At 33.1% G+C, this 27,610-nt stretch overlaps 1 protein-coding gene across 4 annotated transcripts in view; it reads right to left on the bottom strand.

Annotated features, from left to right (window-relative positions):
* Window positions 1–27,610, bottom strand: part of LOC129939105 (acetylcholine receptor subunit alpha-like) — a 198,873-nt gene that overhangs the window by 101,170 nt on the left and 70,093 nt on the right. For all 4 annotated transcript variants that reach the window (XM_056046980.1, XM_056046979.1, XM_056046981.1 and 1 more), the window contains one exon: window positions 17,746–17,861. In XM_056046980.1, coding sequence (XP_055902955.1) covers window positions 17,746–17,861 — 116 coding nt within the window. The remainder of the gene's footprint in view (window positions 1–17,745; window positions 17,862–27,610) is intronic.

The raw sequence follows: 27,610 nt of genomic DNA, 5'->3' as shown, positions 1-27,610 counted from the left end.
GGTTTTTAAGGAACTTTAATATGTTTTCAAATGTTTGCACTATTTAACTTTAAAACTAAGCAGTCCCGTGTCATGATAGTGCGTAGGGCTGTCATGACAGAGACGCTATGTTCAATCCACGGTACCATGGGTACTGCCTCTTGAAAGGAACTAACAAATCCCCCAAGTATAATTCTTGTCATGAAAAGCGCTTTCTAAAATTAACTGTTCGGATTTGTCATAAAACTGTAGGTCCCCTCCATCCCTAAAAAAAATTACTTGTGCACAAAAAGGTTTGAGAGTTCGGATTGTGTTAATTTAAAAGCTTTTTTTCACGGGTCTGCTTCTTGGAAAAAATTGAGAGCAATTATTGTCCTTACTGACATTACTAGCACCCAAAAATAGTTGAAAGCTGTTAATTAGGCGCTGATTTTTCACGAGCTGTAGTGCCAGCAAATTTGTTTATTTATAGATAATTAATAAATAAATTAGGTGGAGCATTATAAATATTGTTGCCAATAAAAATGATTGTCACTTCAAGAAACTTGAGATGTTTTTCGTCCCAAAACTGTAATTGCATTATGACATTTCTTTCTAGGTCTGTTCAACTATCTAACTATCTGTTCACCAATTCCAGCACATCAGGCCGATCCTTGACCAAAGCTCAAAAAATTAGTTCAATAAATTTGAATAGGTTGCCAAAATTTAGGCGACAGAAATGAAAGGTTTTAAATGTCACATAAGAATGAAAATTGACAGTTGAACTGTTTTCAGAACAAAATATTGTCTACCAGGTTTATAACCTTAAATCAGCTATTTTCTGATAGGTGGCGTACTTTCACATATTGAGCTGCCACGGACAGCTTTTTTATTCGTGAATAGGATGTCAGTGCAAATTGTCAGCAATTTTCTGACAAAAATTTCCTGGGTAATAAGTATAGTTTTATGCCAGAAAAAGAGCATTTTTGACAAGCTCTACTTCAATTTCAAGGAATCGGCTATTGAACTGAATTGAATGCTATTGTACCTTCAAAGGTTAGGTATTTGTATTTTGTATTTATTACGTATTATTTAGTCTTGCACAGTAAGATCCAATATCTTTTATGGTAGTATAAGCTTCAGTTTTACAATTGGTTTACATGAAATGAATGAATACTTAATTTTAAACAAGATGACTTAAAAAAAATGTAATTAATGAGAAAGATTTGATCCATGGACTTTATTATAATACCTTATAAAACACCTTTAAAGTATACAAAAAAAAACAAAAGTTAAAATCATCGCAATGCCTCAAAATACTGTCTAAGTCTTATTCTAAACCGAGTAGTGCAGCCTATCATCCTTATAGTTTGAGGTAGGGAATTCCACAACCGAACCACGTGAACGAAAAATTGACTGCTCGAAACAAGATAGGAGCAGCGTATTGGTATCAGATCGCTTCTTCGATTAGAGCGTGGAAAAAGGATTCTGTTGTAAAGGTACGTCGGTTGTCGTGTTTGCATAATAAGCAGCTACTTAGCAAGAATCATTCTTGTTTTTATTGGAGTGATTCTTTGGGTGGTCCATAACATACGTAAGCCTCTGTACACTCTACCTATGATAAGTTGTATATGCTTTGTCCAAGTGAGTGTCTTATTGAATACTACTCCAAGATTCTTGGCTGAGTCAACAAACTGAATAGGGCTATCATGGAGTAATATTGGAGAAAAGCAAGATTTGAAATGACAAAGCATTTGGAGTTAATAGGATTTAAGCAAAGTCCGTTTGATCGAGACCAAAGCAATATTTTATTAAGATCTTCATTTATCTCCCAAATACCATTTTCAAACAACCCCAGTGGACAACTGTACCTAAGCTGTACATCATCGGCGTATGGATGAGTTAAAGCTTAGAGAAGGGAGCTCATTTACATACCTGGTAAAAAGTAATGGTCCCAAAATAGACCCTTGGGGAACACCTCGTACTAGCGGAAGAAAATTTGAAGTTTTGTTGTTAGAAACTACTGCTTGGTGTCTAGAACTAAGATATGAAAAAATTAGTCTCACTGATGATAACGTAAATTGGAACTCATCCCTGAATTTGATGCATAAATTACTGTGGTTAACACTTTCTCTTATTTCCTCGACCATATTATAAGGGCAGTAGTGCAACTTTGAAAATGTTGTTGAAAAGATGTGTAATCGGTAGAGTTGCCTTCACAAACAATAGATGGTTTTCATCAAATGCTATTGAGATTGATTTAATAGATAAAGAGGATTTTAGAACAACTTCATCATCAATGGCTGAGAAGCTTAAGCCCCTTGTGGAGAAAATGTCGGTTTCTAAATGTCCAGATAAGTCTGCGCTATCATTGAATTGATGATAGGGATGTAAATTGGTATTCAACTCGTCACAATCAATGATATCAGAAACATTGTTTAAGTGCTTACCAACACCAATTTCTTTTAAATTCTTCCAAATTCTATGACCGCCTAATGAAGGGTTAAGTCGAGGAACATAGAAACGTATCTTAGCTCCCCTTATCTCAAGAACAACTTTATTTCTTAAGATAGTGTATACCTTATGAAGTTCGTCGAGTCTAAAAAGTTTCCAAACTTTGTAAGCTAGATTGCGCTTATTTATTCAAACTTTAATTTTGTTGTTGAACCAATAATGGTCATTGCATTTAAAGGTTTTTGTTTTGTAGGGAACTTGAACAATGAAAAGAGAGTAAATGTTTCCTTCAATGAAAGAATCTCGGTAGTTGACAGACTCCATAAAGAAAACTCGAGACCATTCAACCGAACTAAAGTCATGTTCTAGATGGCTAATTATAGCTTTTAAAATCCCTATAGCAACAACTGCTGCTTGAAACAAGAGGTTCGCACTATTAAGTAAGGTATGAGATGTTTGAACTGTTTCATGAAATGAAACCTATAACTACCACTCAAAAATTTTCCAAAACCACTTGAGATGCTACAACATCTCGCTTAATCTCAAGACCTGGATCTTTCTGTCTACCACCGAGCAGAACTTCAAATCATACGAAAACGTCCGAAAATGGCTTGAAGAGTAATTTGCCTAAAAAGAAAGGCATCATTTTACAGTTGTACCAACCAATTTGTTTATTTACTTGAAAAAATGTGAGTTTGAGTAAAAACTTTTTAAACGATTTAGTAAAATGTCAAACTCATTTTTAGCAATTTACTCAGGAATTCCAATTAATGGCTGAATCACAAACACGCTTCAGCTTCGGCTTAACCTGACGTTTACGAGTTCAGACACAATGGAGCTTCGACCTCACGTTTTGTTTGACAATCGTAAGGAAAAGAACGTAATGCGACTTCAAACGGAAGCTCTAGTTCAATTATCTGAACATTTGCTTTGCCTGACAGCTCAACAGCTTTAAAAAATGTCAACAAACAAAATATTTGCTCTTTGGAGGGATGAAATAATAGAAATGTCATTCGAAGCATCCTGCAAGCAGGCCCACCGTAACGCAGACGAAGCCGAAGCCGAAGCTGAAGCATGTTTGTTAATCAGCCATAAAAGGTCCGTTTGAACGTACATATTTGTTTTGTTTATTTTCACAAACTGTTAGGCATGTTTGGATGCACGTCATTTAATAAAAAGCAAGTAGGAATTTACTCGTTATCAAAACGAAAAGAAAGGTTTAAAATGATGGACTCTTTTAGTTAATTGCTAAATATTTATCAAATTGCTATTATTTATTATTTATTTAAAATTCTGCGACAGTCATGTTAAGGTTATTCGCGAAAATACGATGGAATTATTCATTTGGATGTGATTTACTTATACTTTTTTAACGATTTTGAACTTGAACTAACTATGAATTCATTTTGTGCACGTTTTTTTTTTTTAAATTAAAATATTTTGTGTAATTTTTCAATAAAAACATATTGAAATACCAAAATACTGAAATCATTATCATTTTTATTTCAAAACAATCAAAGTGGCAACCTTAAAACCAATTTGGTTCGTTCGAAACAACACACGCGAGACGATGATAATGGTTCAACGGTTATAAGGTTGGTCTAAAGAGGAAATTTCCATGTTTTCATTAAAACGGAAATCATTACACAAAACATAATAAATGTGATTCAACATTGGTTGGAGGTACAAAATAGCAACTATACACATAGCAATTTTGTACGTATATATCAACCAACATTCTGCATGTACTGTTCATCTATATGTGCACAGTGTACAGTAATGCCATTGGTATGATTGTGATATTTGTTTAAAAACGGGAAACAAGAATGTTGAACTCTTTCCAAAAGGTTCGTTGTTCGTTATTCGTTATTTAATATTATGTAACTTTACGACGCGTCGTCTACGTCTCCGTCAACATCGACGTCAGTTCTTGTCGTACGAGTTGTAATATTCTCTATGGGAATATGTAATATATTTTTGTTTATGTTTGACTTTTTCTTCTTTTTCGTTTCATATGAATTTCGGATTTCTGACTAAATGTGCTTACTGTTTAAATACTGAAGGTTCCTATAAATGTTGTTCAAGTAACAAATAGCTACTTTATTTTCATTGCAAAAATATACTATAGATAGAGTCTTATGGATGAATGGTTGAGTTGATGTAAAGAGAGACATTTTAAAATAAATCAATCATGATGAAATTTCAAAAAAAAAAATACGAAAAATTGGTTGTGGGATTTTTCGTACGAGTAGTTCAGAAAGATGATCCGGATCATAATTGAGGCATGTTCTACGATACCAAATTGACTCTGGCTACACTCCCTGGGGACTGTTTTAAGGAAGGTGTGTTCACACATTGGACTCATTTGGGGTGAATGACTTTGACGTTTCTTCATTTTATCATGTTAACAACTCAATTAATGGTGAAACAAATACAAAAGCTGTTAAACTTGTGTTTTTGGAAAATTGTGAAAACAAGATAAAATGTCTGCAGAGCTATTCACATGAGATATCAACGACCAACGAATGAACGATTATTTGTCCATTATGACGTTTCATGGCCTGTTTTTATTCCTCATTACAGATGCACAACAAAGAATTAAATAAAATATTTACTTAAATATTTTATTCATTTAAGTGTGGATTGTATGTGGAACTCGAATTGGGTTTGACAATTCGCGACGAACAATTTGTATTCTTAAATTTCTCTTATTTTGGCAATGAAAACCGTAAAATTAACATTAAGATTAATTTAAGCAATCTCTACTATCTACTTTTTTGTTTACAATTTACCCAGAATTAAAGTTTAAAAATTGTATTTAAAATCACATTTATTTATTCATTCGTTGGTAGATGGTCGCTCTACTGTGAATGGTCGTTTATAAATTATTTAGTTAATCGCTCTCATGTGGTTAGACCTTAAGACTATGTTGCATTTTAAATCGTTTTTAAGTGCCATGATTTTATTAGACATTTACATGAGCATGAGGATGATATAAAATGTAAAAATAAGTGACATCAAAACGGTCTATAAAGTGACCAGAAAACCCTCAATTATTAACAAGATTGACACTTATCAAAATTGGAAGATGACATCCAGTATTTTGCATATTCTAATATTTGGACAGATGTCACTTCTTAAGTTGTCATCTTTTGACATTTGCCTGAAAGTTGAAGATATTTATGTGAACGATACAAATTTAGCAAAGAGTTGTTCACAATTCTGTAACTTGTTCTGTCGATAAAATCTTTTTTAACTTTTGAAAATTTTCTTAATCCACATGACATATTTTTTTGATATTTCAAATCAATGGGTCCGTTTTCAAGATTTAGGTTTGTTTGTTTTGTTAATTTTTGTTTCACAAATTGTAGCAGTTAAGGATATTATAGATTTTCATTGGAATTTTTTTGTAATGGACATTCACAAATATGCTGATTAGGAAAATGAATTTCTTGAGTTGAATATAGTCTTAGCAAAAAAAAGTACTGGTACTGTCACTACTGCCGTAAGCTCTCTGTATCTCAACTAGCTTTCAAAATGTCTTCTTTTAAGGCTGACGTTTTAGAACTTTCTAAAGATTTTGAAGAGCTTCTGAAGTTTTTCAACGCTGCAGTTTGCAAATTAAATGCATACTCTGTAACCAACATCATGGTCGATAGTTCTACTTCGACTAATGATTTGTCACAGTCTATTCCCACTACTTTCTCTTCTACAGGAGAAGATATTCTTGCGCAATCAGGTTCTGGTGTTAATAACGCAGAAAGTGTACCTGATAAACAAAAGAAAAAGTCTAAGAGAAAATTCTGAACATGCTAGAAATTCTACCCCTCCATCAAAAAGAACAAGTATATGTTTGATTTGAGAACAATTAAGTGGTGATTCTCATCGGCTTTGTTGATCTTTTTGATGATTAAATGAAAACAATTTTCATTTGATTTTTCCCAACGTTTCGACGGTGATTGCCGTCTTCTTCAGGGGATGTCTTTATTCACATAAATGATAAGAGTGTTTATTAAATACATACGAATATTATGTAAAGCTTTCAAGTATGACTTACATTGATTTAAATATTACAAAAACATTAAAACAAAAAATAATTTAAACAATTAAAACAATTAAAATTTAAAGCGCTTCCGACTTTGAAGACTTGTCACTGTTAAATGTAAACTGTTGAATTGTTTTTGTCTGAAACTAAGGAACAGTAAACGGCGGATATGTTTTGAGTGTCTTGTTTGCGGTTCATATTATTTTTGTTATTTATTATGTGAAGTGTTTCTAATGTATAGCGTTTGGATGTATGTTTCTCCGTTGCAAGAATTTGGACTCCTTCAAAGTCTGGTTGATGTCCTGTTTCGATGGTGTGGCATGCTAGTGCTGTCTTTTCCGGGTTTTTTTGGCGAATGTCTGATTTATGGTTAGCCATTCTTTGTCGAAGGAGTTGTTTAGTTGTGCCAATGTAGCAGAGATTGCATGGTTCGTCCGGTTTTCCTTTGCAGTTTATTTTGTAAACTACGTCTGAGCGGCGATCCTTGTCCGTTTTCGTCTTTAGGCATGTAAATAAAGATGCAATTGTCTGGTTTGACTTATATGCTAAGTTCACGTCAGAGTTGTTTTTGGCGACAACTTCTTTGAAATTTTCCGAGAGTTTGGGAACATACACAACACTTTTATAAACACCATTCTTCTCTTCCAACTTGTTTCCGGAAGAAACTTGATGTTTTTGACGAAGTATCAAGTTTCTTATGATTTTTATCGGAAAGCTATTGTCAATGAGTATTTGTGTTACTTTTTTCTCATTGTCGGAGTGGTATTTTGAGTCACTCAACGCAAAGACTTTATTTATGAGATTGGAAGCAGTGTTCATACGTATGTGTTTGGCTTGATTAGATCGGAAATTGACAAGTCTTCCAGATGCCGTATCCTTCTGATACCAGTCGAAAGACAGACGGTCGTTTTCCCGATAGATTTTAACGTCTAGGAATGTTATTGACTCACTTTCTTCCTTCTCTACGGTGAACTGGATCTTTTCGTTGAATTGGTTGAGGCATCGTTAGCACATTATCAATTTCTTCTCTTTTAACAATCGCGAAAATATCATCAACGTATTTTGCTATAAACTTAGGTCTGTAGTTTAGTTTAAAACATTCTTCAAGCAAATAGTCTAAAACCAAGTCAGCAATCGTCGGGGAAAGAGGGTTTCCCATTGGCATACCATGTATTTGTTTGTACAAGTTGTCTTTAAATTGTAAATAGTTATTGTCCTTAATGCAAAAATTAAACAATTCGAGAAATTTGCTTTGGCTCAACCTTGTGTTTTGGCTTATAATTTCCCATTTACTTTTAATAATGTTGACTGCAAGTTGAACAGGAACATTAGTGAACAGAGAAACAGCGTCATAAGAAACCAAAACTTCATTTTTATCGATTGTTAAATCTTTCGCTTTGTACTTGAACTCTAACGAATTTTTAACTGAGTGGGAAGATTCTTTCGTGACACACTGTAATATTTTACCAAGAAACCTGGAGAGTTCATAACAAGGCACTTTCATCGATGATGCTATCGGGCGGAGAGGCATGTTTTGTTTATGTATTTTCGGTAGTCCATATATAGCAGGTATTTGTGCTGTGTAGTTGGTCATTTTTGTTTTCTCTCTGTCGTCGATAATCTTGTTAGTGTGTAACCATTTAACGAATTCATTGTTTTTGTTTTGCAAGGTGGTGAGGGGGGTCGTTCTCATGACTCTATATGTTGAGCGGTCAGACAGAAGTTCTGTCATCTTCTCGTCATACTCTTTCCTATTCATCGCAACTGTGACATTGCCTTTGTCAGCTGCTACAATGATGATGTTTTTGTGTTTTTTAAGAAAATTTGCAGCGTCTTTGTGTATCTTCATAATGTACTTTTCGAAAATGTTGTTGTGGTGGTGACGTTGAAAAGAGTTAAGCATATTGCTATACTTGGCTCTGGTTGTTTCTTGTCTGGTTTCGTCTTTTTCAGACCTTATAATTTCTTCACCATCAGCAATGAGTTGGAAAAGAGGGAATGTATTTTTTCCAATTGGCAATGCAAATTTTTTTCCCAGAGAGAGAAGCCATTTGATTTCAATTGGAAACTCTATATCACTTTTATTAACAAACCAATTTTCATGCATTTTGATGTTGAATTTTGTCCAAAAAGCATATTTTAATTGATTGATTTTTTCTGTGTGGATTTGTTGTTTTTTCTTGCAAATGTTAATAAAGCTTTGTTGTTGTTGAGTTATGAATTGTTTATGTTCTTCCGATGTTATATTTTCATGTATTCGTTTGTTAAGCATTCTGAGTGTGTTGTTTGTTTGTTTTATTTTGTGGTAGGTTTCAGTAATTTCTAGGTTGAGAATTTTTTGATGGAATTTGAGTTCAATTTTGTCATATGAAGCGAGGGATTCTTTGCTGGAGAAAAGTGCTTTGGTGTTATTTGTGGATCTTTGTAAATGTTTGGGAATAAATCCATATTGTCTGCAAGTTAGTAGAAATGCGTGTGTTTGTTTTTGGTTCGCGGATTTTTGTTTGAAGTTGCTGTATTCTTTAAGATGCATACATACGTGTTCGCCATACTTATAAAGCATATGTTGATAATAGTTTTTCATATTTGTAAATAAAGAAATATCGGCTAGCCGTCCGAATTGTGCAATGATTTATAATTTTGACCAAGTTGATGTTTATGTTTGATTTGAGAACAATTAAGTGGTGATTCTCATCGGCTTTGTTGATCTTTTTGATGATTAAATGAAAACAATTTTCATTTGATTTTTCCCAATGTTTCGACGGTGATTGCCGTCTTCTTCAGGGGATGTCTTTATTCACATAAATGATAAGAGTGTTTATTAAATACATACGAATATTATGTAAAGCTTTCAAGTATGACTTACATTGATTTAAATATTACAAAAACATTAAAACAAAAAATAATTTAAACAATTAAAACAATTAAAATTTAAAGCGCTTCCGACTTTGAAGACTTGTCACTGTTAAATGTAAACTGTTGAATTGTTTTTGTCTGAATGTTTTTTCATTTAATCATCAAAAAGATCAACAAAGCCGATGAGAATCACCACTTAATTGTTCTCAAATCAAACATAAACATCAACTTGGTCAAAATTATAAATCATTAAGAACAAGTATAAACAATTTCATCCCTATCAAAGCTGTCTCGAAACCAAAAATAATTTTTATATCTCGTCTGGACCCAGTTGCAACGCAAGAAGATATAACTTTCCACTTAGTATCTACCAAGAGCATACCTTCCAGCTCTTCCATCAGGTGTACTAAGATCAGTAAACCATAAAGCTTTGTTTCCTCTTTTAAATTAATAACAAATCCTTCTTACTTTGATTCTATTTGCAACCCAAATATGTATATGGCCCGCAGAGACTTAAGTCAAATAATTTACTCAAAGTCAAAAACAGGGTGTTTCTTTGAAAACGAAGTCAAAAAACTTAACAGGCTTGCGCTCTTCTATCAAAACGTAATTTCCAATCATTTCCACACAACGTATTCGTTTTGACAGAAACGTGGCTTACATCAAGCTTTTCCGTCACAGAAACGATCGTCATGTTGGTAATGCAAAGGATTTAGGTGGAGGTGTTCTCATTGCGGTAAAAAATACACATTTCTCTTCTTCTGTATCTTTTCCATTTGAATTATCAATTAAACTGGTTTGTGTAAAGATTATGATACAGACTTAGACTTTTTTCATTTTAAACGTTTACATTCCTCCAAAAAGTTTAGAGTCTGTTTTTAACGATATCTCCTTGGCATTAGACTATCTTATAAATTTGTCCAGCTCTGACACCAATATTTTACTTGATGATTTTAATTTACAACACATTGACTGGATTCCATCCGAAGACGAATCCTGCCTCTTTTCTCGATAAAGTCCTTCTTACTGACTTACAGCAAACAAGCTGTATTAAAAACTCAAAAAGTCGAATGCTCGATTAAGTCTTTTCTTCTGACCCTATTAGTACTCTTGTTCTAGAATCTAAATGAAGAATTGCTAATATTGATAAATATCACAGCCCCTTGGAAATTTGTCTTGACTTAAGAACACAGTAATTTTGATTGCTTATACAATTTTGATTTCAGAAGAGCTTACTTAAAGCATTTTTCTGAATATTTAACCATTTCTGGAATTGCAATTTCAACTTTTTATAAGATCCTCTTTGAAAGAGAATCCTAAACAATTTTGGAACCTTGTACACTTAAAGAAAAAAATCAGATGGCTTTTTAGTTAACTTCACTTACAAGAACCTTTCGTTAGATAAAACTGTTGAAATCTGTAATGCTTTCGCAACAAATTTACGAGAGTCCTTTGTTAATAACCCTGAAGAAGTTGATGATGTATATTTTCATAATATTCACTCCTTTTCGCAAACTAGCTGTAGTCACATACCTGTCCTACAGAGTACGGTCCTTGATCTTTTATCTGCTTTAAATGATGACTGCTCAGCCGGTCCCGATGGTATTCCCCCGATAGTACTATAAAAGTGTATTAATGCTTTAGTTGAACCCCTTACGCTCTTATTCGAATTTTCTCTAAAAACAGGCAAATTTCCCAGCATATGGAAAAATCATTTCTAACACCAATTTTCAAGAAAGGTAACAAGTCGGATATAAGCAACTACAGGCCCATTGCAAAGCTTTCTTGCATTTATAAAGTATTTGAACAAGTTGTTTGTGAAAGCGTAGCATATTTTAGTAAAAATCTCATTTGCGAACAGCAACATGGTTTTGTGAAAAAAAGATCAACCGTTACTAATCTCCTCACATTCTCAAACATATGTTCAAACGCTTTAGAACAAGGTTATGAAGTTGACTGTGTATACACTGACTTTTCTAAAGCTTTTGACCAACTAAGCTACGGAATTATTTTATTTAAACTTAAGGCTCTTAGTTTTCCACCATTTTTCTTAGCTTGGATTAAGTCATTCCCTGAAAACAGATCCTATATGAGGTAAAATTTAGAAATTTGTATTCTGAACCTTTTGTTGCTCAATCTGGGGTTCCCCAGGGGAGCCATATTTGCCCTTTTCTGTTCATCCTGTCTGTTAACGATGTATTGTCATGTCTACGCTCAAGTAAAGTTCTCATTTTTGCTGAGGATATGAAGATTTTCAAAATAATAAAGTCCAACCATGATCGTATCCTTTTGCAAGCCGATAGTGATAGCTTTACATTTTAGTGTGGCAAAAATAGCCTTACTCTCAACCCCTTAAAATGCCAGATAATAACTTTTACTAGAAAAGAATCGGTAGTGTATTTGATTATTGTATATCACAGCAAAAACTCTGTCGTGTCTCCACATTTAAAGATTTAGGTGTACATTTCTGTTCCAACTTAGAGTTTACACATCACATTAAGTTTATTGTTAATAAGGCAAGTTCTATGCTTGGTTTTATAAAACGCTGGGCAAAGGAGTTCAATGATCCCTATGTTACCCTTTCCTTGTTCGTCCTCATCTTGAATATGCTTCGCAGGTATGGACTCCCTATTACGAAATTCATAGAAAACGTATTGAATCAATTCAACATAATTTCATTCGCTTTGCCCTAAAAGGTCTTCCTTGGGAAGATCCCTATGATCTGCCTCCCTATGAACATCGTATTCTACTTCTTCAAATGCAATCTCTCCATCAAAAACGTGTTAATAATGACTTAGTATTTTTTCATCAACTTATTAATTGTGAAATTGATGCACCTTATGAGCTTTCTTGTGTACATTTGAATTACCGAGGCGGAACTCATCAGTTGCGTACATTTGATTTAATACATATTGACTTCCAAAGAACTAACTATGGGAAGAATGAAGCTTTAAGTCGAATGAGGATTTTATATAACTTAAATTGTTGATCGATAGATTTAAATTTAAATAAGGTGGGATTAAAATCATTGTTTAGAACTTTAGAACCAGTGCTCCACTATCGTAAAAGTTCTCAACTTGTTTTAAACTTCCCATAGGAAGTTATTGTAATGGGTCCGATTTGTCAAATTAAAAATTTTGACATTTCTCGGCGTTTAAGGTCCTAGAGTCGAAATAAAATATTCTTAGAAAGATGTCTGTACGTGCGTAAGATACAACATTTTCCATAAAGTAAATTATGACTTTAGAGTCCTCTTAGGGTTATCCAATAAAAGGTTTCATTATGAATAGCCCGCTATTTGTTCAGTTCTCATTTCTAAAGCTGTCATCTTTTGCCATTTGACAGTTAAGAACCACAACATTACTGATTTAGAATTGCAGAAAAATAATGTGGTCGACGTTCATTGTTAACGAAATCGCGCTTCTATTATGAACGTAACCTACTGAACTTCTCTAAATTGAAAATTAAATGAAAATAAGTCAATACTTTTACAATACCAGTGCTTAAACCTTAGCTGCATTTTTATAATGTTGACCTTAGACTTTTGTGTGAGACCCATAACATTTGCTATAGCTCATGTTGCCTTAAGACAAATGGGATCATCACTTTATTGCGTACCACAGCAATGAATGCAATTTATTAGTTATATATTATCATTTTATTGGCGTATGAAACAGCCACGTGTACACGTGCATATCCCGGACAACAATAGTTGCGCTACATACAAATTTTAATGGAAACGCATACTTCAGAATCAGTCGTACGCCCACAATCTATGTTCGAAGGAGCGTTTTATGCACGAACGCATCACTTATCAGTGCAGCATTTTATGCAATTTATTTTGGGTTACGTGGCGTATACGTAACATATTTTCATAGTTACATATCTCATTCCCATCACAGAAATGCATGCAGTAAAAACATATACATATATTTTTTTTATTTTTATTTTGGTAAGCAAATACAATTTCAAGTATCTCCTTTAACCAACCAACACGTCAGGATTCAGGATGTGTGTGATTACTAAGAGAAGAGCTGCAGCACAGGTCTTGAGTTGGATGGAAAGTGTTAACTTTTAATTGCGCTTGCATGATGCTGCATGGATATGGATTTGGATTGTGTGTGCAGTGTGCATTCGTGCATTCGTGCGATGCAAATACTTTGCACTATTAAAAGTAAAACCGAACTAACAGACACATTTTATAAAAATTAAATTTAGGTTTTTATTTTAAAACCAAATGAATCATAATGAAAAAATGATAAAGTTTTCTTTTTTATTTCTTTGCAAAAAATATGGCATATAAAAAAGTTTGTCTCTGAGACTAAAGAGCCAGAGGAGCTGTGTTATAAATTAGTGGTTGAATCTTGTGGGTGAGAAAAAGTTTTATTTTAGTTTTGATTGAAGACGAAAAAGAAGAAGAAGAACAGGAGTATGGTGGTAAATCGTGGTGGTGCTGTTTGATGAGGAGCTCAGATTTATTTCTTCTTTTTGGTTTTGAGTTTGGGTTATTCTAGTTAATGCAATGTTTGAAATGAGATTTGCGTCCAAGTTTCAAGGAATTTAAGGCAAAGTTTTGCTATAAGTTAGTTAGAATTGCAAGCGTGCTTTATAGATTGTGCATAGACAAAAAAGGAAAGGAAGTATCTGTCTATTGGATGTTCCAGGAAAAGAATATAAAAGAAATGGATAATTGTTGGTGGTGGATTTAACTTTGTGAAAGAATTTTGCAAAACTGTGACAAAATTTCAAAAAAAAAAAACTTTAAATTCTTCAGAATGAAGACCAAGAATTTTATGGGCAGCTGATCAAATATTTGAGTTTTATTTGAAAGATAGAGTAAGTTTTAAAGACGCAACTATAATAAATGTGAATTATTGATTGGGTTCGTGAAGATACTTAAATCTTTTAAATTGTTTAGAGGCGATAAAAAGTCGTTTAGTTTTGGATGAGAGTTTATAAAGATGGGAATATTTTAGATATCGATTCGGAGTTAGCGGGGTCATAGAATAATTGGACATCCCGTTACTTGAAGTATTCCTAACCTAGTAAATTAGTTTGCTGAGTGGATAAGAACATACCACTAAAAGAGTGCTTTGTTTAAAATGTTACCCTTATAAATATTGATTTACTTTAGAGACACAGGTAGAAGTAAAGATCATACACCACAAATTTATCTTATTATTCCATGATTCAAGTACAGACTTTATATTCATTCAAGTGGTTCAAGAATAAACAGTCTTTTTAAATAAATCTTAAACGAGTCAACAAAAAAACGTGTCTTCACAAACAAATGATTTTTAATGGAACTATGAGCTCTCGACCAGTTCCTATTCTAATTCAGTTACAAAAATTCATGACTTTGTTGTTCAAGACATCCATTTGATATGAAATTGCTAAATAATTTTTTTAAATACTTACTATAGGAAGCTATGAATAAATGCGAATATATAGACGATGAAAAGTACGTGCGAACGTACGGGCGCTCGCATAGACATATTTCTAAGAAAAACTGTATTTAAACTATAGCGACCTTGAAACGTCGATAAATGTCTAAATTTTCAATTGGACAAATCTGACCCACTACAATATTATTAAATTCCTGTGGAAATTTAATAATTACAATTGTTAGCCCTTTCTGAAAAATCAGCAATGTGAGAAGACTTGAAGGATTATCAATATTTGTGTTTCTATTAAATAGTTTATTTACTTTGCAACATTCATTTTTTTATATCTGTCCATGTAAGTCTAATCTCCTTACAAATCTCAGAACTAAACATTATTAGGGTATTTCTTGCATTTAAGTTTCAATTAATTTTTAGTGTACATTTTTTAAAATACGAAGTTAGGCATCTATAGCTTGACCTCTCTTAATTTTCCTTTTCTGACCTCAAATACTTTTGAACTTTGATCAACATATGAAAGAAAATTGTTAAGGACTATTGAAGGAATTTTCAAAACCCAATTGGAATTTAACAGTTCAAAATTGGTTTTGGTAAATTGCTAGGGAAAATCAATTTTCTGATATTAAACTTAAGCTTTTCCGATCAAGCTAAATATTTGGGCCTCATTTTAGACAAAAAACTAAATTGGAAGGCAAATACTGATGAAAGAGTCAAAAAGGCTACTGTAGCGCTTTTTACTTGTAAAAAGGCCATAGGATCAAAATGGGGCTTCTCCCCAAAAATAACCCACTGGCTATACACTTCGGTAATCAGGCCGATACTCATTTATGGAGCCGTCGTGTGGTGGATCGCACTGGACAAGACACAGGACACAGGAGCACTTCGCACAACACCAACCGCAGCACTGGAATTGTTTTTAAACCTCACACCACTTGACATCTTCTCTAAAAAGGTGGCTGCCAACTCATGTGTAAGGCTGAGAGCCACCTCTCAATGGACCAGTAACAATACTGGACATACTACTATTCTAGACAATTTCAGATCCATCCCAGATCGCTTAGACTATACCACCCTAAGAATGGTATTTGGTAAAAGATTCCATGTGTCCATCCCTTCAAGATCCTCCTGGGAAGAAGAGGGACCCCTGGAAGACGATGCGATACACTTCTATACTGACGGTTCAAAGACCGATCACGGAGTTGGAAGTGGTATCTTTTCTGAACAACTGAATCTCAGTCTATCCTATAGACTTCCCAATCAATATAGTGTATTCCAGGCAGAAGTAATGGCGATTAAAGAAGCACTATCCTGGCTCAAAGTAAACGTTATATCTTGTAAGAATATACGAATCTTCTCAGACAGCCAAGCCGCTCTTAAATCTCTCGCGTCTGTCTCCACAAACTCTCGAACAGTCCACGATTGTCAATCATCTCTGAATGAGATGACGGAACAGTTTAACATTCACCTCATTTGGGTGCCGGGCCACAGAGACATTCCGGGAAATTGCAAAGCCGATGAGCTCGCCAAAAACGAAAAACTTCTGCCTTATGTTAGACAAAAACATAACATAGGAACACCACTTGCTACATGCAAATATCTTCTCAAGCAATATGCTCTAGAAACAACAAATGCTTGATGGTCACAAATACCACCTACCTAGCAAGCAAGCAAATATGGCCAAGTATTGACTTAAAACGGTCAAAAAGCTTGATATGACTGAGCAGACAAAGTATAAGCCATACAATTGAAGTAATAACGGGACACTGCCTCATAGGAAGACATGCTATGAGGCTAGGGGTCTACACAAATGACTTCTGTATAAGCTGCATGGACGAGGAGAAAGAGGAAACAGTCCAACACCTTCTGTGTACATGTCCAGCACTCTCCATTAGAAGGAATTATTTTCTCGGTAATCCCTTCTTCGATAACACCAGTGAATCGTTGCCAACACAAAACGTCTCTCTAACTTTATTAAAAGTACAAAATGGTTTGTTTAAATTCATTACTCTCAAATGAGTAACCTCATTAGTGGTATCACAATGGACCCTTGAGGTCTACGTGTGTCAATGACATCCGGACAGCCACTCCAACCTAACCTAACCTAAACTGACTATTTTATTTAAAACTAAACGATAAACGCGTCATACAATGATCCAACATTTTAAAATCAGATAACTTGTGTCTAATTCCATTATTTAGAGCTTTTCGTCTTTTATATAAACACCTTTAATTAGAATTAAATTTGAATTATTCAATGAAAAAAAAGACTCAACTTTAAAGTCTTCCTCGTTTGTACTTCAGCGTAATTGATTCTTGAGATATTTGGGGTTAGCAAAAATGTTCACTTTTTGTGTTTAAAGAGTTATGGTAAAAAATACCTCTTCATTTTGTTTAAACTCCTTTTTGTACGAGTATCTTTTGATTATGTTATCTGCAAAAGTTATTTGAAGTCGATATCTCTATTGGTTCTTGAGATATGGACGAACAAAATGGTATCCCGAACCAATTCGGACATACGAACTTACAAATACACGCAGACACACACACCGGATGGTAAAAAAAAATTATTTGTAAAGGAACTAAGAGCTTCTAACCAGATCTTATATAAACCCAAACAACTGTCAAAAAATACTTATTTCTTTAATGTAAAACGTTGCGTCTTCAATAAGAACGCACTTCATGAGAATACAATTTAAATTATTCAATAACCGACAAAACCCAACTTTAAGGTCTTCGGTATTTGGCCGGATACGATACAAAAATCAACACACACATTAACTTTCTACAACATCATACATATGCCCTGTCGAATTATTTCAATCCTCTGAGAATTCATCATCAGTAAGTGAAAATTGTTTTTAGAAACCATCACTACATCTATCAACTATCAATACACAACACACACTAATAAAGGATATAATATAAAATCAATAGATAAATAATTCATCATCAAAAAAGAGAATAAAACAATAAAAGCAAAAAATTGGAGAAAAGAAATAAAAACAATATAAAGCATATCAACAAACTCACCTCACTGCTGGCACTTCAAGGATATCCCATTCGACGGACATATAAAACTCAGAGAGATCGACTCCGACATCTACAATATTGCTTCCTTGCTGTTCGTCCATGTGCCGCAAATCCACCTATTTCCAATATATTCGATGTTTGCCATTTTGGAATGCCGATTTCCGGGAATCCATTTTTGTTTGTGTAAAGTTCAGTTCGATGTCAGTTTGGTTTTGTACGTTTATAAGTGATTTTATTTTATTTTTTCAAATGGAAGTCGTAGACGCGTGTATGCAGATTGAACCAATAAAATTTGGTCGTTGATAATAAAATTAAAAATAAGAAAAATTCATGTTAATATTCATTTTCTAATTTAAATAAAATATGGTTATTTTATAGTACTTAAAATATTCTAAGATAGATAATATGTAGATATATATATTTCGCTTATTATAACAATAATTTATTTTTAATTTAATTTCATAATAATAATAATAAAAAATGAAGAATGAAAGCGAGAAAGCATGCATCTTTTTTTTTCTTTTATTTAATCAAGGTTTATTTTTCTTTCAATTAAAATTAAAAAATAAGAAAAATAAATGAAAAAATTAATAAAAAAGAATAAATAAATAAATTAAATAAAAAATAAAAGACTGTATTTCATGATATTTACTTTTTTTTCATTTTTTAAAAATATTTCTATAGAAATATTTAATTTCAGCTAAATTTGCCTCATAACGTTACAAGTTTCTTTTCTAATTTAAAATTAATTATTATATTTTTTTTTTCACTTGTAATAGAACTTGGTTATTTTTCTCATGTTATAGAAAGTAAACAATAAAAATAAAACTTAATACAAATTTGATAAATGTAAGGATAAACATAAATTAAAATAAATGTTTTTTTCTTAATGAAAATTTTGAAACAAAAATTAGTTGATTTTTATTTTTTCAGGGAATGAAACTAAAAATAGCGAACAAAATTTTAATTTAGGGTTAAATTAAAAATTAAATCAAGGTTAATGAAGCGGGTATTTACATATTTTTGCATATCGTTATTTAACACTGGTGTTTCGAATTATTTACTTTGATTTTTATTGTTTAAAGAATAGAAATTAAATTTATGCAGCAAACACATTGCAACTTAAACAAATACAAAATAAAACCATTAAATCATTCACAATTGCAATTCAAAAATTAAGAGAACATTCACAATGGCATGCATTGTGAAACTTGCATAAAATTAGGCTACGTTTACACATGACAAATATTAAAAAGAAAATGGATGTTAAACAAAAAGGAAACACGATGCAGCTACGTTAGAGTCTGTTTTTCTTTTCTTTTTTTTTTTGAATAAATATTCATTGTTCAATATAATTACACAATGCAAAGGAACTTAACAGTCACATTCACTGAGGTCGGGTCCTTAAGACCCGGAGCATGCATTTTTCTTTTTTTTTTTTTAAGAGAGAGAGAGAGAGAGAGGATAACACTTGTCTACGGAAATTAGATGCATAACATTCACATTCATTTTTCATGGGGGACTTGAAATTAAGATGCATTTTGAGACTAGGATATTCAAACTAAAAAAAATAAAATCAATAAGGACAATACGAGTGTGTAGAGCACATACGGAACTCATGCTATGGATTTCTTTTCTTTTTTATTTTTATTGAATTCAGTTAGTTTTGCATTCGATTTTTTTAATTTTTTTTTTCAATTTCAATTGAATATTTATTTTAAATTAATACAAAAACAGTTGAATTTGATGCAAGAAAAATAAGGGATTTGATATTTTATAAGACTTTTAAATTTCATTTTGATAGAATTCAGTGTTGTGACAGTGCATAAAAATAAAATACAAAACAAAACAAGATACAAATAAAGAATAATTTTTAATAGAAAAAATTCACATATCACACAGGGGGCGTTTTTGGTATTTCAGTGCATTTTTTTTAATTTGTTTTATTAAAAAAGTGTATTAAAAATATACCCAAATAAACAGACACACATTCATATGTACACATATTAAACAAAACAAATTTGGGGGGAATTTATTTTTTGTTGAGTATTATTAAATCCGAATAATAAATTGAGCTTTTGATTATGGTTTATATATAAAATTTTTTGTATGGTTTTTTGAAGTAGGGTTAATAGATACGTGTGGAATATTGTGTGAAAGAATCAATTATTTAATGTTTTTTGTTTTTTTATGACTTTTATAAATAAATTATATATTTACAGTCGCATCAAACATTTAAGAGGGCGTAGTGGTTTTTTGGTTATTGTTTTGTATACCTTAATTCAGATGTAACATTAACACATGATTTTATTATTATATGATTTTTGTATTGATTTATTTTAATAAAGTAAAATTTGAAAATTGGTTATTTTTAAATACTTTTTTGAATTAGTTGCACAAACACTTGTAATATTATAATTACATGGAAAGAGTACAGAAACAAATTTAATTTTTTAATCAAAATGCATTATTTTTTGTTTTTAAATAGAATCCTTCAAGCGATAATGGTTGATAGTTAATGTCGTTTTCAATTACTTTTTCTAGACATGGTTACTTTTAAGTACAAGTACCAGTACGATTTCTTGGTACTTGAAATATTTAAGTACATGCACTGCTCAATTATTAGTTTGAAGTTGATACTTAATAATTTGGAGTACCAATATCGTAGCTTGTAACTTGTGCAGTTCACTGTTTTTTGTTTTCCCGTTGTACCTTGATTTTTTCAATTTGCCAGAAACGCCTTTTGCTGCCAACTAAGGACTTACAGAGGTAAAATTCTTAATCAATAACGTTAAAATGATTCCTTTTTCCTAACGATATTTATTTCTTTCCTAAACATAAATATTTCTCAGAATTAAGATGAATTTAGTTTGAAATTGGAGTTTGAGTTACTATTTCAAATATCAGTGTGGAGTGAAATATTTCTGTTTCATTTTCGAACTCCACACAATTTGTAATTCAATACATAATACTTTCGCTAGGAGTGGTGCCCGTGGCATGCTGGTTAGTGATTTAAACGCAAAACATGAAGATTGGGAAAATCTACATAGTAATCCCAGAGATAAGTAAGCATCTTTTTAATTTGATGAATCTTTACAGCGTTGAATATGGCGTCGACCTGCTGGAAGCCATTGTATCCAAGAAGCGGCTCCTTTCTGGATCTTTTGCTGTACAACACCCTCAAAACTGCTTACAGACAGTCGAGTACGACAGTGATCACTGCGGGCTGGTTGCTGTAATGTAGATTCCGAACGAACGCGTGAAGTTTGAGGAATACGTTGCAACGCACTCTTACAACTACAGTAAGATGCGTTGGCCTCGTTTCACCAAAGCCTTACCGAGAGATTCTCATTCAAGTGACATAGCCCCACCAAACAAGAGAAACCTGACAAACACAAAAATTGGCTAACATTTACAACAGATGGTTAAAACAATAAAACGAACGATGGAACGGACAACACCAAAATACAAAGAACGGGACCGAATTCACGAATACTTAATCCCGACTATTGACGGCTTACTGACAAGACTCAAGAACTCATACAGGCGATTAACAGACCCACATGACTTGGAGGTTAGGCCACTGAAGTCTTAAATAAAAGATATCAATCTGTTGATCGGGTTATCAATTAACAATTACTGGGACCGAAAGATCCGGTCAGTTAATTCCAGTGACCCTAGTATGATCCCCATAATCAACAAGATAATCAAGAAAAAAAAACGAAAATGAACTTCCGTGTCTGAAACTCCACAGAACTAAAGAGAACAGAGACGTACTTATGACAGCGCAAATAGATCCAGAAGAAGCCATCTTTGACGATGACTTTTTTTAATTGAAGATCCGAAGAAAAAAGTGGAGGCGGTGGGAGCTGCTTTCCAGCAAGTGTACAAGGTGAATGTTAGCATTCGCTCCAACGACGACCTGGAAAACAGATCCCTACTTAATCACTTTTGTCTTTGAAATGATATAACACTATGGCGATCTGAGACCCCCGGTTTCAAGCGGTTCCATGACGATTTCTTGGGAAATACCATAATCGCCGAACAAACGGGACCAAGTCCCTTGTTAGTGACGAAGGTTGAGCTTCAGCTCATCTTCAATTCAATAAAAAACAAAAAGTCAGCAGGAGTCGATGGTATATCCAACGTTGTACTAAGACATTTACCGATGGAAACAATTGACATTTGCACCACACTCTTCAAAACTGCACTGAATAATGCATATTATCCAGTGCATTGGAAGACCGCTGTGGTTCATCCTCTCCCGAAAAAGGGAGAGGACAACTCCAACCCGTCAAATCTTCGGTCGATAAGTCTTCTTCCGAGTATCAGCAAAGTTTTCGAAAAAATCATCAATAGGCCTCTGACTAAGTGGGCTGCGGACAACAAAATAATTCCGGATAAACAGTTCGGGTTCAAGGCGGGTCATGACACAATTCATGCTGCGTCTAAACTCGTTTCTGATATCCAATGGAATAAATCAAAACAACAATGCACAGGTGCTGTTTTGGTTGATTTGGAAAAGGCCTTTGACACCGTATGGTTGGATGGTCTTTACCTAAAACTGAGCAGGCTTGGCATAACTAAGCCATTGGTGTATATACTTTACGATATGCTTAACGGTAGAAAGTTTGTTGTCAAAACTGGCAATGTAACTTCTACCACAACATCCGATTCTCTTCAGCGTTTAAAATAGCGATCTGATAGGTAGTCTTACAAAGGCAATTGCGCACGCGGACGATCTAATTGCGTACAGAAGGGCAAGAAAGGTTGAGGTTATTAGAAATCTTCTGCAGCGTGATTTCGACAAGATTCAGCGATATTGCGACGACTGGAAACTGAAAATAAATGTCCAGAAGTCGGAGAAAATTTTGTTCCGGACTCCGTTCGCTAGGGCCACTAGGGATACGTGTAAGAATTTTGGCAAGATGGTCATCGTTGATCTTCACGGGCAGCCATTAGCGAGCAAAAGTGTAGTGAAGTACCTCGGTATCTGGTTAGATCAGTATTTATATTTCGACAGACATATAAATGCTGCTCTGATCTGGGCCAGATGAGCCTTCGCTCTGACGAAACGGCTGTTTTTTAGCAGTCGGCTTGACCTCAGAGTGAAGGTAATTTGCTACATGGCCCTCATACGGCCAATGATCGGTTATGGTTGTCCTGTGTGGTTCAACGTTGCCCCTTCCCAGATGGAGAAGTTTCGGGTGTTCGAGCGGCAGTGTTTACGACGCTGTACAGGCTTATATCGAACAGCCGAATATTCTCATGTGCATTACTTTTCCAACGAGGTCCTATACAACGGAGCTCGAATCAACAGAATTGACAATTTCGTGATAAAACTCGTTCGAGGTCACATTGCAAGAGCTATGTCTTCGACCAACAATTTAATTTTCGGGGCGTTCTATCCGAACGACGAGTTTTTTGAAAGTGCACGCTTGAGCGGCTTTATTCCACCAGAGGCATTCCTCTTTTTAGACAAATGCGGTCTGATACAGGATAGATTGGCAGTTCCGTTAATCTACTACGTCAGACGAAGAACCGTGGATAGGCGACTCCCATACAATCGGGACGTCATGGCACAAGGCGGAGCAGAGCTCCTTCGGTTCAGTAGGGCTGTGTCCGAACGGGACTGAAATGATAGGGTGAAGCAGGAGAACCAGTTTTGGTGGTTTCAATCGGCAATTGATAATGGGTAGTCGGGATATGGTTTAAGCCTTAACCGGCTTAAATACTTGTTTTATAGTTTTAGGGTTTAGTTTTAAGTCGAATAGGCATGGTGGCACAAAAAGAAATATAAAAAAAAACACAAAAAAAAAAATAATAAAAAAAAAACAAAAAAAAAAACATTGATTAAAAAAAGACAACAAAATACAAAAAAACAAAAATGTTAGATTTGCTGCTGTGGTTGTTAAGTAGTTTATAGGTAGAAAAGGTAATTTAAGGTAATATTAAGGACCTTATTTTAAGTAGTTTTTAAATAAAAATAAAAAAGGATCTTGATATTAATTTTTTTTTTTCAAAATTTTATAATAAATACAAAAATAAATAAAATTTAAAAATAGATCTTATGGCCGAAAGGCATTAGTAGTTTGTGTTATAGTTTTACTTAGAGTGTCCGTATGGGACCATTAAGTAAGTTGTAAGTTATGGATATTAAGGCTAGCTTTATGAATTTTTGTCTAGCTTTAAGATAGGTTTAAGAATGAATTAAAAAAAAAGAAAAAAAAATGTGCGTTTTACTGTCATGCAAGAGGTCTTGGGTTCAATGCCTGCCTGTGCCACTTAAAATTTTATTCACGGGTACTGCCGCTTGCGAGGAATTTACAATTTCTCCAAGAGTGATTCTTGTATTGAAAAAGTGCTCTCTCAAATTAGCCGTTCGGATTCGGCATATAAACTGTAGGTCCCCTCCATCCCTGCAATTACTCGCACACAGGAATGGTTGAGGGTTATAAGTCACTAGGCCTTGGTTCTCTATGGACTGTTGCACCACCTAGTTTATTTATTTTATTTATACGAAACACATTGGTGCGGTCCAACTTATCATACATTAAGCTTAACCGAATCTATTGCAAATCAATTTGGTGACCACTTTATTTTCAGAAGTAGTTCTACTCCAACTCCTCATTTGTACAACTTAACGATTACTTCTTGTGGGGCTTTGTTAAGTCATTGGATTATGGTGACAAACAAACAACTCTCGAAGCATTGAAAGTTGATATACAAGCCAACATTGACGCCATACGGCAAGATTGGTTGGGAAAAGTATTGCAAATTTGGACGAAGTCGTCGCGGACATAAGCCGTCAATTATATTTAAAAAAACTATTAACCATAAACATCCATTCTTGTATTAATATTAAAAAGTTCTCAATTTCTTAAAACAACAACCGATATCAACAAATATCCTAATTCTGTATCAAATTCAAACCAGATATACTTTTTTAAGTATTTTGCTAAATTAGTTAGGTTAATCCACACCTTCACCTTCTCTTCACTTTTTAATAGCAACTTTCATATACAGTAACAAGTTGAAAAAGATGTTATCTTCACATGTAGTTTCCTTCGACAAAACGTTCTATAAGTTGATATGATAAACTTTAAAATATACCCATTAAAATTGATTTTTCGATTACGCTTATTGATTGCACTTACCAAAAATTAGCCTTTATATTCTTTTACGTTCTTTACTCATACAGCCTCAAAGAAATACAAATACAAACATATTTGGATTCATGAATATTCTGCTTTCATATAAATAAATGAACAACAAGTTGTGTATTTTGCTAGAGGCATAAAATTATCGAAGAAATTTGTTTAACTTATTTTACATCGTTACAGTTTGGGATAAGACACGACAATTTTTCACACCCCATCATTATCATCGTATATTTCTTATGTTTGTTTCATCAGCTCACGTAAAAAGTATACTTTATAATTTTCAAGCTCCTTATATAAGTTTATTTACCTTACTTCAAATTTAAGTTTACATAAAGTACACTAAGGAAAAATATCATGGACTCAGTACATACACTTGTTAATAAAATATTTGTACTTAAAGACCTCTCTTCTACAATTAAAGTATGTTTGCGATGGTTACATTTCGATTTATGTGGAAAATTAAGTGCCTTATCAATAAAAAAAATCTACTTAGTCATTCTATAATAAGTTTTTAACCTTTGCTCAACAAAGACGACTTATTCCAATAACTAGAAAAATATGTATTCGTTACATAAAATCTAAAACCAATCTAAATATAGACTAAAAGCAACTCGTATTGAATCTTTATGAAAAATATAACAATCTGTTCAATTTAGTTCATTATGTGTTGATTACAGAAAACTGTATTGAGATAATGGAAAAAGTAATTTTTTATTAAACCGAGACGGAAAGTTATAAGATACGTAAAACGATGAGTGTTCAGTCAATAATGTATATAGATTTATTTATAATGTGAAAGACACTTCAAGTTCACGGCACCGAACTATGCGATGAGTACAAGTGCCGTGTATTAAGGGTAAAGTTTGAGTTATTACATAGAACGTAACACATTGTCTTGAGTCAATTTTCAATAAAGTACAAAATATACCATTTATCATCTTGTTCCATTTTTTCGCAGAATTTTAAACTGGAGAATAACTTTGTGGCTTGAAACCCAGATCAAATCAAATAGAGTAAAAGTTATTGTATTTCTTTAAATAATAAAAATTCATATGTAGTTCGAAGTTTCCGGAGTAAAAGAAAACACAAATATGTTATTAGCAGAGATGTATAAACAATAGAACTGTTAGGAAAGTCTCAAGGGAATGGAGAGATCATATGTAATAATTACATAGAAACTTAAAATGTCACATGCCAAACACAAAAATATGGACAAGAATAAATAAAACTAATATTATTAGTGCATAGATTTATTAAATAAGTAAATTAGTTATTTCAATATTTATTTTTTATGTAATCAGTAAGGAGTGTATATACATTTTATTGACTCCATCATCTTTTACTTAATTCTATATAAGTTGAAGCAAGTAAATTCATGGAATTAGAATAATTTAAATTATGTAATACGTCCATATAATTGATGATCAGTAAATAAATATGCACTCATCACAGTTAACTGGTATAATTTTACTTAATACCGCAGAATAATAGAAGGCTGTCACTGCCTCATGTTATGTTCAATTAATATTCTTTCTTATTTAATCAACACACAGACAAAATAAAAAAAAAAGCTTGTAATCATTACATATTTTTTGATTTCTTTATGACTAAGAATTCATCGGATCGAAACGACCTTTTTGAATGCCTTTAATCAGTACAGATTTTATTATGTAATGAATACAGAAACTATGTTTAAATCTTTTCTATTCCATTTTTTGTGCTAAGTTCACAAATTTTTCACTCGGTGTACACACAAGCAAAAAAATTCTTTTTCCTCAAAGCAATTCCTTGAATACTGTCAACTATAATCGATCATTTTTCTGTAACCCCTAACGAGACACACGGATGCACGAATGCATTTGTTATTAATTTATTCATGTGTACCTTTACGTATTTATAAATCCTGACGGAATGGCTGAAGCGAGACATCCTTTGCCAAAGCAGTTACATATATTTGCAACAAACAAAACGACACGACACGTTCGTAAATTTAAACACATAAACATAAATGTGCAAATGTATATATTAAAAAAAAAAAACTATCTATACAGAAAAAGAAAACCTAATCGTTTAGATAAGTTCCAAACTAGAGAAGCATAGCATTGCAGTTATACTTATAACATTGCAGGATGAAGCGAAGTTATTTGTGAAACATTCGACAAATAGTTTTGCATAAATCTAAAGGGCATAGACAGGACTTGACAAAAAAAGATGAAAACTAGAGAAAAAAGAACAAACATTTTACAAAAGGACACTTGGCAGAGAAATCGATGAATAAAACTTTACTACTCTCTCCGTGCAGCACAGTGCAGTACATGTATTGTACAGTTTACATGTACAAGTGCATGACGCTTGCTTATAGCTTTAGCAGAAGAAGAAGAAGAGTCCTTTTTGCATGTTTCTGATGGAAGTATAAAAGGGTGTGGACTGTGGAGGAATATCATTCCAAAGGATATATCTATAGAATACAATTCAGTTGGAGGTATGTATCGTAGGTATGTATGTTGAAACTGCTGAGAGACATTTTGAAGAAAGTATGAAGCTCTTGAATGCTTGCGAATATCTTTTTGACAATAGATAAATGTATACCTACATTGCATAGATACAAATATATGCACTTAGGTATGTAGTAATCTTGAGAATTGCAAGATTTAGGATACTTGTATTATTCATGAAATACCTACATTCTCGTAACATATCTT

Source organism: Eupeodes corollae, chromosome 1 (assembly GCF_945859685.1).
Source record: "Eupeodes corollae chromosome 1, idEupCoro1.1, whole genome shotgun sequence".
NCBI classification, from domain to species: Eukaryota; Metazoa; Arthropoda; class Insecta; order Diptera; family Syrphidae; genus Eupeodes; species Eupeodes corollae.
Note: the sequence above shows the minus strand (reverse complement) of the source record. Positions and strands in the feature narration are given on the sequence as shown.